General features: G+C 35.2%; 1 protein-coding gene across 2 annotated transcripts in view; it reads left to right on the forward strand.

The window, feature by feature from the left end:
* The window catches only part of NKAIN3 (sodium/potassium transporting ATPase interacting 3), a 234,924-nt gene that overhangs the window by 142,522 nt on the left and 76,134 nt on the right, over window positions 1–16,268 (forward strand). For both annotated transcript variants that reach the window (XM_081952568.1, XM_081952569.1), the window contains exon 3: window positions 6,391–6,471. In XM_081952568.1, the coding sequence (XP_081808694.1) occupies window positions 6,391–6,471 (81 nt within the window). The remainder of the gene's footprint in view (window positions 1–6,390; window positions 6,472–16,268) is intronic.

A 16,268-nucleotide genomic window follows, 5' to 3' on the forward strand; every position in this document is an offset into this window, starting at 1 on the left:
CAGACCATACTTTCCAATATATAGTTATCCTTTTCATTCACAATGAAACCTGCAGTTTTACTCTCCTTCATGTATTGGGGGTGGGAGGGGATGCCAATCCATTTCACAAGATCAAATCAATTTCATTCAGATTTGTATAGGGTTGTTATTGCAAGATGCATAAATAATTTCCAAGCTAGACAGGTCTATTATTTAAACATGGAACAATACTATCTAATATTCAAATAAAATAAAAAAAAGCTTGCCCAAAATTTATAACTTGAAAAACAGCTTGGATTTAAAATCTAGGCCAGCCAGTGGTGGGGGTGTGGGTGTGGGTGGGGGAGTGTGAGTATGGGTGTTTGTATTGATTCCAGTGTTCTATTGTAAACAAATCTTCTACATGTGTATCCTTTTTTCCCTGGTTTGGTGCAGAATACAAGATGAGTCACTGGACTCATAGAAGACATTAATTGCTATACTAGGATGAAATCTAACAATCTATTATAATCTTTTCATTTCTGACAGTTTACATAATATCTATTGTGTGTTTATGTGTATGAATGTATTTGCACATAAATATGTGTGTGCGCATGTGTGTGTGCACATGTGTGTGTGTGTGTGTGTGTGTGTACACTGATGTATTGTATAGCAATTCAAATTGCTGGGTGCTACCTTTAAGGCCCTACATGTCTTGGGACCAGGTTATCTGAAGGACCATCTTTTCCTGGTAACATCCACCAACTCACTAGATGGAGAGGCAGCGAATGTTGTGGGTCCTAAGGACATACATCTGGTGGGACCCAGGAAAAGGTCCTTCTCCATGGTGGCTTCCTCCCTTTGGAACATAATCCCACAGAGATTAGACTGGCCCTCACTTTCACACTCTTTCGCCAGACCATAAAGACCTGGTTTTGCAAGCGGATCTGGAAAATCCAAAGTAGGATAGAGCCCTTCAAGTGGTTTATTTGATTGATTGCTGTTGCCAGGAGGATGGGGTCACTGTTTTTATTCTTGTTACATTGGATTTTTAATTTTTTGTAAATTGCTTAAGGACAGTGAGCGTGTGTGTGTGGTCATATAAATTTTCTAAATAAATAAAATAGACATGTATACATATTACCCTAAGATCAGATATTTTACATTTAGACACACCTGGAAACTGAATGGCCTTTCAGCTTTCGTGAGTTCATAATGCTGTTCTATATAGGGAAATCCTGTTTTCACAGTTCTTTAAAAATGTAGTGGGGAGGGATGGCCTGTATTAGTTGTAAGCCATTTCAGAAATGTTTGGCCATCACTCAGAATATTTGTCACCAAGTCCCTATAAATGGCTTTTCCTCAAATTTGGGATTTTCAGCAAACCCCTAAGGCAGGGGTGTCCAAACTTGGGGACTTTAAGACTTGTGGACTTCAACTCCCAGAATTCTCCAGCCAGCGTGGTTGAAAATTGAAGTCCACAAGTCTTAAAGTTCCCAAGTTTGGACACCCCTGCCCTAGGGCTAGATTTCACTGGCAAGCAGGCTGAATTCAGAGAAGATTGTCTTGTATGTAAGGCTTTAAAGGTGATAATCAGGACCTTGAATTGTATCGGTAAACTTGCAGGTAACCAATTAGCTGATGTATTTTAGGCCAGGAACAAAACTTTATTACTTAATCAAACAGAATTTCTAAATGTAGTGCTACATAAAGGTTATGTAATATTGATTTGTTTTCTTTTTGCGGTATTTTTTAACTGTATTAACAGCCATAACAGCCATAACAACTGTATTAACTGTGTGTTAATGTGTAGATACATTTTTCTTACTCCTAAGGGAGAATAAATGGATTTAATGTTTGCATTTATAATTATAAACAACTAACAAGCTTCTTTTTTTTTTACATTGAAATGTGTATAATAGTAAAAACCTGTAGAGATAGATGGTGATTCATGGGGATTGAAAATAAATCTTTAAAAGGTACAAAACACAGGATCCAGAAAATGCAAAATTAGATATTTGGAGTTAAGCCAACTTACATATGAAGAAACAATAAGAAAGCTGACTTCATCTGACCTTAAAAAAATACTATAGAATGTTTGATAAGGCAGACTATCTCTTTGAGAAATGATTTTGATAAATTTTGAGCCAATCACTTTCATTTTCTGTCCTGTTGCATTGGTCCCTTATCTGCCACAAATTTAAGTGAACTAGTTAAGAATGATTGTGAACATGTTTCTATATTTCTGCAACTATGGCTGGCATTCTTAATGCATAACTCACGTTAACAATACGTTGTACAACTGGAACGATGGTGCAGATAAAAATGTTTTTTAATCAACGTTCAGTAACTACAGTCCTTTCTTCTATGGAACAGCAACTTTAAGCATCAAGCATGATTTTTAAAATGTTTTTTCCAGAAATAACTTTTTTCTTTCTAACAAATTTGGCAATAACACACAAGGACTGATATTTATGTAGATCAATCAATCAGAATAGAGCTGGAAAAAACCTTGCTGGTCTTGTAGTCCAAGCTCATGTTCAATGTTGTTATGAATTATTTACTTGTGGAATGAAAGCAGTTAATAAGAGGAAAGATTTTGAATGAAGTACTACTGGAAGGGAAAGAATTTCCTCTTCATCATTTTCCCTTTAAAATTTATAGTCAATTGAGATTAAGGTTTAGCTTATTTATTTATTCATTGGAATTTTTGAAACAAAAACGAGAACAAGATTAAAAGAATAAAAATGCAATTACTGGTACGATAGGCACGTTAGTGCACTTATGCATGCTCCCTCTAACTAGTTCAGGCAACTTGTTAAGACATGGTTTATTTCATTGTGGTTGTTGAATAAATCACAGTTCATGTAACATTCTAAACCCATTAAGATAAAATTAAACAAAACATATTATGGCTTATCACAATATGCAAAACCTTTCCTAATTTAATTTTTAAAACTCAAAAAAGAATTCTTTCATCAAATGATGCATAAATACTATGTGTGCAGATACGAATCTAATCTGAATGTGCAGTTTGATTTGATTTTGCAGTACAATTTGTAGAAATGAATTTGTATGTACATGCATGGAATCCTACTGAACCCTCAATTATTTTGAAAGCATTAAATTCAGTTTAACACACTGAATTCATGGCAAAAATCTATCTATGCAATAACTAAAAGTCACACTGACTTGATGCCATATAATCAACATATTGAATCAATTATTCCATTCAGCATGGTGTTTGAATTGAAGCGCCTTTGAATCAAAGTTTCACATTTAAGGGCAAATCTTAATGAGATTAAAGAAATCATAATTCCATACTATGAATTTTATAAATGTAGACATGAAAAAAAGTTCTATTTGTATTACACACTAAGGTTTAGCAGGGACAAAAACAGGGTTCCTGCCAGTTCTAACCTCTTCTATAGAAGGGATTCCACAAATCTACACTGCCGTTTAGAACCGGTTCCAGCTCCCTCCCCCCGCCCGTCTGCACATCATCAAGATGAAGAGCGAGACGAGGAATTCTGGGAGGTTTTTTTGAAAAAATCTTTTTATTAGTTTTACAAAATTTTAAGGAAAGGGGTGATGGGTATGGTTACAAATTTTGACAGCTACATCATGCAGGAAATGGTATTCCCCCCAATTCTCATAACTTTTACTTAATGATAAACAGGATGTTATTGCTTAACTAGATTTTGACAGCTTATTTTTACATTGTATCTTTCAATAATTTCAATCATTTACTTTGTATCAAACAAAAAGATTCATTATATCAGCAGTTGCACTATTTTTCTAACTTACTTCTGTGATCTGAGCTTTCTCATTGTTGCCTCCTCCCCCCCCCCGCCTGTCAGCAAAGCCTCGGCACCTCCCATATCTTGTGTAGTGTCTTCCGCTTTATCTAGGAGGGCTTTGTTTTTTTCCATGAAGGCCTCCGCCTCCATAGTTGTATAAATTCTAACTCTACAGCCCTCAGGAATTCTGGGAGTTGAAGTCCACAAGTCTTAAAGCTGTCAAGTTTGAACCCCCCTGGGGTTTTTTTTCTAAAGGGTTAGGGGTGCAAGGGTCTTGTAACTTGTCAGCTTTAAGACTTGCACACTTCAATGCCAGAGTTCCTGAGCCAACATGACTGGAGGAGGAATTCTGGGAGTTGAAGTCCACAAGTCTTAAAGCCGTCAAGTTTGAACACCCTTTTTTTTCCTAAAGGGTCTTGTAACTTGACAGCTTTAAGACTTGCGTGCTTCAAATGCCAGAGTTTCTGAGCCAACATTTTGGTTGCTAAGCAAGAGCATTGTTAAGTGAGTTTCACCACATTTTACAAGTTGGCTACGCTCACCCAGTCACATGGCTGGAAAGCCACTCCCACCCGGTCACATGCCAGCAAGCCACTCCTACCCGGTCACATGGCCGGCAAGCCACTCCCACAAAGCAGGCCAGACCCACAGAAGAGGTTCTAAAAAATTTTGAAATCCACCACTGGACGAAAAGGAAGAAAAGTGACATTGTGTGCATCATAACATTATTCTGTAAAAAATGTGAATTTTTATGCTAAATTACTACAATGAATACATGCAATGTCATTTCACTGGTCTCATCAATTTACCTAGATAGCAATGATTTTCCAAAAATGTATTTTGTTCTATTACTTTCTTTTATTTATATGTTGATGCTTACGTACATGTGTTGTTTATGTGATAGCTAGATAGAGAGAAAAATTGAAGGTATTTATGTCATCATTTGATAAGCTGGACAAATGTAATTTACAACTTTATTAATCGCAGGCTTATTTATTTAGTAATAGCCAAAAGCCAACATGGGTTTGTCAAAAACAGATCATGCCAGACTAATCTTATTGCATTCTTTGATAATGTGACAAAATTAGTGGACCAGAGGAATGCCATCGATATAGTTTATTTGGACTTCAGTAAGGCATTTGATAAGGTAGACCATAACCTACTACTAGATAAAGTAAAGAATGTGGGTTAGATAGCATCACCTCCAGATGGATTAGTAACTGGCTGACCAACGCACTCAACATGTAGTTCTCAATGGAACTGCATCTACATGGAGGGAAGTATGCAGTGGAGTACCTCAAGGCTCTGTTTTAGGCCCAGTACTCTTCAACATCTTCATCAATGATTTGGATGAGGGAATAAATGGGGACCTCATCAAATTTGCAGATGACACCAAGCTGGCAGGAATAGCCAACACTCCAGAAGATAGACTAAAGATACAAAAGGATCTTGACAAACTTGAACATTGGGCACTATCTAATAAAATGAAATTCAATGGTGAAAAGAGTAAAGTTCTACATTTAGGCAACAAAAATGAAATGCACAGGTACAGTATAAGTGGTACCTTGCTCAACAGTAGTAACTGTGAAAGGGATCTTGGAGTCCTAGTGGACAACCATTTAAATATGAGCCAGCAGTGTGCAGCAGCTGCCAGAAAAGCCAACACAGTTCTAGGCTTCATAAAAAGAGGGATAGAATCAAAATCACGTGAAGTGTTAATACTACTTTATAATGCCTTGGTAAGGCCACACTTGGAATACTGCATTCAGTTTTGGTCACCACGATGTAGAAAAGATGTGGAGACTCTAGAAAGAGTGCAGAGAAGAGCAACAAAGATGATTAGGGGACTGGAGACTAAAACATATGAAGAACCGTTGCAGGAACTGGGTATGTCTAGTTTAATGAAAAGAAGAACTAGAGGAGACATGATAGCAGTGTTCCAATATCTCAGGGGTTGCCACAAAGAAGAGGGAGTCAAACTATTCTCCAAGGCACCTGGGTAGAACAAGAAGCTATGGGTGGAAACTAATCAAGGAGAGAAGCAACTTAGAACTGAGGAGAAATTTCCTGACAGTTAGATCAATTAATCAGTGGAACAGCTTGCCTCCAGAAGTTGTGAATGCCCCAACACTGGAAGTCTTTAAGAAGATGTTGCAGCCATTTGTCTGGGTTTCCTGTCTAGGCAGGGGGTTGGACTAGAAGACCTCCAAGGTCCCTTCCAACTCTACTATTATATTGTATTGTATTTATTTGAATTATCAGATTTCTTGGCTTTTGGTCATTTCTTAGAGACTTTGCAAAATAAGGCTGTGATATAATTGCTTCCACACCTTGCAGAAATATATCATGAAAATTAAATGCACAGTTAGGTCAATGTGTCAGAATTTATTGCTATCAATAGATTAATATAACACCATAAATAATTAATCTAACTTTCTTGTGTGTAGTCAGTGAAAGAAAGAATATTGGATTTTCAGTTGGCTGCAGTTCTACAGATTTCGGAATAGAGGATTCTTTCTGGAAACTCCCTGCTGGGTGGTTTCCAGAAGTGTACTTACATTTTTAATTTACGGCATCCATGTGTATAATATTTTTTATCATAATCTTTTATCTGTTTTTTTTCTTTACTTAGTACTCCATTTGGACTGCTCTCTGGGTCACATGGAATGTTTTTATTATCTGCTTTTACTTGGAAGTCGGTGGTCTATCTAAGGTAGGTTCCATATTTTGACTGAATGGAATGGAACAATTCCATTCTTAATTAAAAGAATTACAGGCTGGCTATTTTTTAAAAATAAAAATTACATTTCATTGATTTTTTTAAAAAAATGACTATGGATCAATTGTGGATCTTTTTAATTTCTGTTTCCACAAATGCTATAGCATTATTACATGTTTTGGGGGAATCAACTGGCACAATAAGATACATCATTACATAAATCTTTATATGGTAGCTAGATAAACCCTATGAGCCATGGTGGCGCAATGGTTAGGGTGGTTAGAGTGCAGCACTGCAGGCTACCTCTGCTGACTACTGACTGCTGATTGCCAGCAGTTTTGCAGTTCAAAAGGTTCTGGCTCAAGGTTGACTCAGCCTTCCATCCTTCCGAGCTCTGTAAAATGAGGACCCAGATTGTTGGGGAAAATATGCTGACTCTGTAAACCACTTAGAGAGGCTGTAAAAGCACTGCGAAGTGGTATATAAGTCTAATTGCTATTGCTACTTGTTCCATGTCTGCAAACCTTCAAATAATTATTGTTATGATTAGTTTCTTCTAACTTGTCAAATTTCAAACATTTTGTTAGCAATAACATGGAATTCTTCCAAGCAGATATTTGCTTGTATTTTCATATTCTTTTGTTTGGTTTTCTGCTTTGCAAAAACTTTAATCACTCGTTTTGGAGCTGATTGAGGCTATATTGTTGTTATTGTTTTTTTACTCTACATTCCTAAAGTCATTTGAGCTTGTTAATTGTTCTGCCATTATATCTATTCTGCATCCAAACGTAGCTCACAATATGAACCACCAGCTTGTAAAGCAGAAGATTCTTGACAATCATCTTTTTCATAAATTCCTAGTATTTAAGAACAGCATAGCTTTAATACAAATATTGAAGCAAAGTTCCCTTCTGTAGCCTTTCCCGCCTATTTTTTCTTAAACTGGTTTAGAATCAAGCCCGTGGGAACATGGAACAGGGGCAGACAAGCTGGTAAATGAAGATACACTGTTTATGAGACCAATAGAAGAGAATATATGGTATGTAGCTCAGAGCTGAACTGGTGCAGACATTTTGTTACCAGACTAGGTAACATCTTCAGGGCTAGAAGGGAATAGGGTATGGTCTCTGTTTATGTTTAGAAGCTTGATCTGACAGAGTTGACAGGAGTATTATTTTTCCTTAATAGTTCATTGATTGTCTTGTTAATCCTTGTTGAGCTGGCTGATGATTGCTGGCAAGGAAGTTTCTTTTTAGCATTTTGTTTTCTTTTTAGCATTTTGGTTTCCCTTTTAACTTGTGTGTAAATGCCATTGTTTATTTCTATGTGCTAGTTGTTAAAAGTGGAGGGCAAGGGAACCTAGTTCCATTAATAGAGCAATTCTGTCTATCTGGAAAAGTGCTGACCAGATACCCAACTACCATAAAGTTGTTAATTAGATTTAGAAATAAGCAATGATGCTGATATTGGCTTAAACAAAATTTGGAAAGGGAAATTAAGTATTAATGGTGATGTATTACATTGGATAAGATTTAAAAAATAAATCACAAATACATACATGCCTTTAAAAATATTCTCTTGCTTCAGTTTAAAATTATGGCACTTTACTTTACTTTACTTTATTTGCACTTATAGACCACCCCCTCTCCCAGAAGGGACTCGGGGCGGTGTACAGTCAATACATAGAAAATACAGAACATAAATAATTAAATAGTTAAATAGTTATGGAGGAGGTTAAAATAAAAACTGTACATCTAAGTAAAGTATCTAAAATATAGTTTTAAAAACCCCTTAAAAGTACCCCATAAGTTAAATTTAAAAATAATTCCCCTAAAATACCAGTTAAAATGTATCTGCTGGGGGATAAAAGTTATGAATGTGCCAGGCCAGCTAATCGGAACAGGTGAGTCTTCAGTTTTTGTCGGAAGGAGCAGAAGTCGGTGGTGGTTCTAATGTCGGGGGGGAGGTCATTCCAGAGGGTTGGGCCCATCACAGAGAAGACCCTACTCCTAGGCGTCGCCCGTTGGCATTGCCTGGTGGACGGCACCAGGAGAAGCCCCTCCCTGTGAGAGCGGATTGGTCGCAGGGATGTGTGTGGCAGGATGCGATCCCACAGGTAGCTAGGTCCTGTGCCATGGAGCGCTTTAAAGATGGTAATCAAAACCTTGAAACGCACCCGAAAGGCAGCCAGTGCAGCTCGCGCAGGAGAGGTGTTACGTGGGAGTACCTAGTACTCCCCATGACAGCCCGCACGGCTGCGTTCTGGACTAGCTGTAGTCTTCGGGCACGTCCCAAAGGAAGCCCCACACATTTATGAGAGTGCATATGAAAATTTATAAAATAAGTGGTTTTCTGATCTAATTTTCATAATGTATTATTTTGTATCATGTTTACTTTTTTTTCTAATCTTCTCTAAGTAGTACGAAAGGACTCCAAGAGTAAAGTGAAGATCTCTGTCTATAATCTGTTGGGAAATTTGTGTGTATTTTTCAGTTTAGCTTATTATCAGCACACTGATATAGTCAATCCCTGTATCCAGATCAGGGCAAGTATTCATGTCAGTTAGCAAAAGATATAGCTTGATGTTTATACAATAAACTTCAGTAAGAGTTAACTAGCAACAGGGAACAACAGGAGAAAGAGAGATATTGATGAACAAGCAAGAAATAAAAATTAAAGAAGCAGAAGAATTCATATCAAACACATCTGCATCTATATATTGAAAGGGCAGAACATTTCAGGACCACTGAAAATAGTATTGGGAATGTTTGGCATGGACAGTCTTAAATGATTGTCCAGCTTTAACCATTTTTCTAGACATAACTGCAGTAGATGTCCTCTGTTCTGCATCATAAAGGGGAAAAAATGGTGGACAGGAATGGAAGTCAGCAGAACTGATAGTAATACATGCATTTCACTGACAGAAAATGTGGAAGCTGTGTAGCTACAGATTGTGGAATATAAAGGCATAATTTACATATGTTAAGTCCAATTGGAAGTGAAATTAGGGCAAGAGTAAATGCTGCTGAGCATGGTATTTCTATGATGTGCTTTGTTAACACATAGTAATTTTATTGATTATGATGCTGTAGTTATATGCAGTGCAAGCATAAACTAAAACAATGATACAGGAATACAATACAATCAGTATTATAAAATATCTGAAATATATTTAAATAAAATGCATGGATTTAAATTACGGGACGTGGTGGCTCAGTACCTAAGATGCTGAGCTTGTCGATCAGAAAGATCAGCAGTTTGGCGGTTCGAATCCCTAGCGCTGAATAACTGAGTAAGTTCCCGTTACTTGTCCCAGCTTCGGCCAACTAGCAGTTCGAAAGCACGTAAACATGCAAGTAGAATAATAGGAACCATCTTTGGTGGGAAGTTAGCAGCGTTCTGTGCGTCTTTGGCATTTAGTCATGCTGGCCACATGGCCATGGAGATGTCTTTAGACAGCGCTGGCTCTTTGGCTTTGAAACAGAGATGACTACCGCCCCCTAGAGACAGGAACCACTAGCACATATGTGTGAGGGGAACCTTTACTTTACTTAAATTAAAATATAGAAAATAAGGGGCTCTGAATTAAACAGTGATACAGTAACCATTATTTATTTACTCAAAACAACTTCAGAAGGGTTGACAAAAAAGAATTGTAGTGAGAGGGGTGTGAAGTATTTTTCAGTTCTTGTTTTAACTTCAAATAGTCCGATACTAAGCATGCTGTGACTATATTCCAAGGGAAGAATGAAAAAAGGCCATTTATAGAAAGTGCTGCTTGCTATGATGGATCCAGAGGACAAATTCAATCAAGGACTAATGTTTTGTTCTTATTACTTTGCTCATCCCCAAGTACCTTTTAGATCAGTTAAATCTTTATAAATATATTTTCTCATAATAGGATTCAGTAATTGCAACTTCAAATATTCTCAATTGATTCCATGGTATCAAAATTAAAGTCATTTCTTAGGGACCACATAGATAATGCTTATGTGAATACATTTAAATGATTTCAAATACTGCAACTGAAGCTTTTGGTTTTTTTGAACTCTCTTGTATCAATTAATAATTTGTTTTATTTCATTCCTAATGATTTTTTCTCCTTTATAACTTAAATTTAAATATAATTCTAGTATAGGATGTTCTAAAAAGTGTTGGTATGGTGGCATGGTGAAAAATCAGTAGAATTAGTGATCTTTGAAACAGTTAAAGATATTTTTTTTCATTGGCTATCATGTTAATTTGATCTTTATAAAGAGGACAAAAAGAAATTTTAGTCTAGTGTGAAAGGAAGTCTCTGGATTTCAGAAATCAATGAATCTGATAATTGCCTAGGTGTTGAATGCTACACATGAATAATGTAAGACAGTTTTGTGTAAACGTGCAAAAGTCAAGTCAAACTATCCTTGTAGTGTGTCACATTGTCAATTGCAAGCAATTTCCGATGTTTTCAAAAACCAGCAGCAGCAATTTACAGGAAAGATGATGAGAGATGTTACCATACAGTATCTGACATTTTCTTGATTTAAACTATCGTTATGAAAAGCTGCTAACTCAGATATGTATTTTTAGTGAAAATACAGAATTTAGCGAAATACTTTTTAAAACTGTGCTTCATCTGTATGTTGGGATTGTTAAAAGTTCAGCATAAACATTGATGCATGTGTGCATAAAGATTTCCATTTTCAAGTAGTATTATACACAATTGTGTTTGGTATTTGCACAATGTGATGATGTATGCTGACATTTTATACCACATTAATATATTATTTAAATATCACCACTCAGAAAGACATGCCAAAAGTTTGATGGTAAATGTTTCTGACAGCTTGTAAAAAAATAATACATTGAGAATTTATTTTATTATTATTCTAGAGCTAATGTTCATGGTTCATTTATAAATTTAGAGAGAAATGTTCATTTAAACACCTTACATTAAGTTCTTTTTATGTCTAGTTAAACTTAAGGTGCCAGTAACAATTACTATAAATAAATGGAACCACTGAGGGACAATTTTCCCTTTGAATTGCTTTATGAGAAATTATCTGCAAACAGAAAAATAGATTTTCCATGGAAGAATCTGTCTTTAATTTGGTACAGGTCTTCAAGTGGTACATCCCTCACTGTTATAATTGAATTAATCCACATTGCTCTTCCTCATCTTCTTCTCTTTCTTTCCACTTGTCCCAACATTATAGACTTCTCCAGAAGTTAGATCTTAATACTGTGTCAACAAATATGACCATTTAAGTCTGCTCATTTATTATGAGACCTTGAGGTTGATTTGTTCAACATTTCATTTATTTACTTTTGTCTAACAATGGAATACTCAGGAGTTTTCTCCAATATCAGCATTCAAAAGCCACCAAAACTCTTTCTGTCCTGCTTCTTCAAAGTCCAAGGAACATTCATTCTGTCAAGCAAGGAGCAGATATGTATATAAACTTCCGCAAAGAAACTATCATTGCTGTCATGTAAAATGAGATGTTCTTAGATGCTTAATTTGTGTCTTAAGAGGACTATATTTAAATGACATTTTTGAGGCTCATTTCCTATTGACGTGGCAATGGCTTTGCTATTTTGATAACTGAGAACCCTACTTTCTTGAAGGAGATTATGTTTTAGCAGCAATAACTTTTGTTCTAGAAACATATTCTCTTCAGTGCCGCAGCATATAGTAGGCATGAAAAAACCTCCCATTTCGTTTTGGAGCTCAGTGGAGTCCTTACAGGTCACCTCTTCCCTTAGAAAGAGTTCAGTTCAAGTTTTAGAGAAGTATTTTTCAAACATCTTGTCTCTTGATCAAAGTCCTTGGCCATGAAGTTGGCCTTCTTAAAACTGAAATTTCTGCCTGGATTTACATCTTGTCCTACTGGTTTAAGCTTCCCTTTTTGATGATGTAGGTCATCAAAGTAAGTCAAAATAGTTTTACATCTATATCTGAGTTAAAATCAGAATTAAAATAAAGATCTAAATATCTCAGTATTTGGACTTATCTGTAGTCACCGGCCAACATTCTAAACCATTACTCAACAGGGTTTTTAAAAAAACGGTTGTCCAAGAATGCTGAAAAGAAACTCATCAACATGATTGTTCCTATCTTTATGCATTAATGATTTACGAATAATTATATAAAGATGGCAAAAGTCTAACAAAACATTTTTATACTGTTTTTTTTACAATTGGATATATCAAACTTTTTTTATAGTTCTCTCCTTCCATGCGTTTGCCATTAGCATATTTTGAAAAATGGCAAGACATGTATCATTTTGGCTGTAAAAAACATTTATCATCGGGAGCTGATAAAGAATGATATTTTATAGACTTTCTGCCAGAAAATGGGAAGGGGCTTTTGTTAATAAAGTTAATTCTCAACAGAATTGGAAACTAGACTTTCCAAGCCATAGATGCCATGTTCAATTTACAATCTGTTTGGTGGAATGTGAGAACAAGTCATGATCACACTTGTTATTATATTGCACAGAACCACCTATATTGCACACTCCATAGCCAGAATTATAAACATAGCTAATATTTGAAGCATGTGTTCTATCTATAGAATTGAGTTAAATGAACTTTTAATGACTTTAGGTAGCACACACCCCATTTTTTTCAAGTTAGACACCCTAGCATTTAGAGAGTTAAGAAAACCAGATTGGTTTAGTTTAGTTTTTACTTCCAAAATCTTGTTCACATAGGAAACTGCATTATTGTTTATCAGATCACTGGTTCATCAAGCTCAGTGATGTCAATAGCTGGCAAGGATTTTCCAAGATTTTAGTCAGAACACTTTGCCATTGACCTGGGAGTTTGGCATACAAAGCATGTTCTTTGCTACTTAGGATCTTTTCCAAAAGCAGCCATCTCTTGGCATCTTAAAGTCTACAAATTATGCTGGCATATTTTTTTCTCTCCATTACTTAGTTGAATTGTTGAATAAAAATAAAACATCAATTGTCTCCCTTTTATATCTAAATAAGTAGCAAGAAACATAGGTCCTTTGATACAGCTGTTAGATTGACACACATACAGTACATACACAGGAGGGGGAAGGGAGATAAGTACTTTCATGCAGTCCTATGATTGTTTTCCCTGTTATAGTCCTCAGAATGTTAAGGTCTTCCCCTCATAAGCTAACAGTACATTTAACAAACCAACCAGCCAGAGCCACATATTTGTATGGTGGTGGTAAAGTAGGACACAAGAAGAAAGGTCAGCCAGGTGCTTAGGTTATGAAGCCCAATGAAATGATGAAAAGATGGCCCAGTGTCTTGAACACAAAGTGGGGAATATGGTGAATTTTCCTGCAGCTCCAGCATTCATGCTATAAAATTGTCTTCACAGAGATAAAGCTTGGGCTGAATTAATTAAACTGAGCTAATGAAAGTGAATTGGCTTCTATTGTACAGAATGATATTGATCTCTGTTGATGCTGTAGAAAGCTATAGAATAGGCATTGTGTTGATCAGTGCAAACTTGTACAAAACTGGTTGAAGATTGCTTGAATATATTGTGACATTATACTCATTATTTTTCATATTGAATAGGACTTGTATTTGATTGCATACTGTCAGATTGCATGCTCTCAAAACCTTCATTCAAGATTTGGAGAGAAGAAAATGAATAAAGTGGCATATATTGTTTATCATTGTGATCATGATTATCTTTTTTGTAATCTGTTTCCCAAGCAAACTGAGACACAAAAATAAAGTTGATGACAACTCTGCCTGATTGCATATGTATTAAAGCATTGTAAATATTAACAATTGTTAGCTACTGTGAAAATACATTGAAACAACGAGAAAATATATAAATAATATTTAATTAATTTTCAAGGGAATTATTTGTTAATATGTTTAGTTTTTTAGTTGTATATATAGAATGCCCAAATGCACAAAATAATAGAGGGTCTCTTAAACTAAAATCAAATGCAAGCATGAAATATAAAATGAAATTAAACCACCAATAACAAGTGACATCGATGGAATAGAAACAAAAAGCATTCAAGTAAGTTAAAATTTAAAAATTTTGGAAAATGAAATGAAATAGCCTTTAAAATGCCCTAAGTAATTTCAAAATAAGTTCAAGGTGAGCTTCACAATGACATCTCCAAAATATGTTTCTTTTGTCCACATATTTATTTCATATGTTTCATTGTACGCCGCCTCGAGTCCTTCGGGAGAGGGTGCGGCTAAGAAATAAATATTTATTATTATTATTATTATTATTATTATTATTATTATTATTATTATTATTATTATTATTATTATTATTATTATTATTATTATTATTATTATTATTATTATTATTATTATTATTATTTTAATAGTTAAAACACCAAACCTATTCAACAGAAGAAAGTCTCAAAAGATATATAAACCTTGAGATATATATTAGTATACAGTATGGAGAAGGAGATGGGTATTCCAGAGCAATATAATATGAGCACTATATTCTAAAATTTGTACATGAATAATAATATTACTTAGACAATTCAACAATCACAAATAAAAGTAACATTTTGAAACGTCCAGGTTTCTACGCCAAATATTACAAAATGCAGTTAGGGATGAAGCACTTAATGTTCATATTTTAAATATGGAATTTCCTCTTAGGGGAATGTGGGAAGTTCTAATAAGCACCAGAGTAGGTTCAAGAAGCACTTTAAACTACTAGAGGGAAGTATCATTGATTTCTTTTTTTGAAAACATAATATTCAATTGTTTTACTTTTTTTTCATCCTTAGGCACAAAATAAAAGCAGGTGCTTAGTAGACAAAAAATAAGAGCTTGAATGGTTTACATTAATTGAACTGCAAGTAGTTTTTAGCTTGTAAAATAGTTGGGAAAATAAATTGAGAATTCAGTTAACTAAATTCATTAATTAGAAAGGGATTATGTATGTATGGGCTATGGGCTAGAACTCATATGCTGTCCCAAACCTTGGCTTTATGGAGCTTACATTATAGTATCATGCAAGATAATATAATGAAAGAACATTAAACTTAGAAGACCCAAAAAGGGAAAAATCATCAGATATGTAATCATCTTACATATCACTGCCATAGTGATGTGGAAAATTTTATGTGGCATGAAATCTTCCTCTGGCATAATACCTTACTGTTGAATGATTAACTTCCATACACACTGGTCATGCAAAAATGTTGTTCAATCCATAATAATACAATTTCTGAAATTTGTATAAGGGCAATATTTTCTATTGAAAGACATTTCTATTGAAACTGTAAATATTTGAGAGCTCCACCTCTCTTGATTAGGAAAAATATTACAGTGTATATCATTTCAATGAAGGAGATGAAGGAGAAAGAAGTCAGAAAGATCCGGTGTATTGGAAAGCAATTATCAATGCAAATGGGCAGTTTTATGAAGAAGACTGACTTCTTCATAAACAGTAACTTCCTGTGCTCAAAGCTGGAACCAGCTTTCTGTTTTCCTATAATTCTAAGAGAACATTTAATAATAGTGAATTTAATTTTTCCACACGAGTTTAAATCTATGTTTGTTAACTCAGAGCTAGACAGCAATGAGGCAGAGAAACAGCTGGAGCCTTTTCCCAATGTGTGCATGCGCAGAGCTGCCAGAATAAAAGAACAGCTCAGAAATCAGGGTTGACTTGGGAGTAAAGCCACAGGTGGACAGTGAATGGTCCCTCCCATCAAAAATAAAAGAGGAGTGAAAGGGCAGTGGGCTTTTGCAGGAAACAATTTGTTTGTTCGTTCATTCATTCATTCATTTCAGGAGTATGAAGATCTATCTGTAAATATTAGAGAC

The sequence above is a fragment of the Natrix helvetica genome, assembly GCF_964273705.1.
Source record: "Natrix helvetica genome assembly, chromosome: 4".
Lineage (NCBI taxonomy): Eukaryota > Metazoa > Chordata > Lepidosauria > Squamata > Natricidae > Natrix > Natrix helvetica.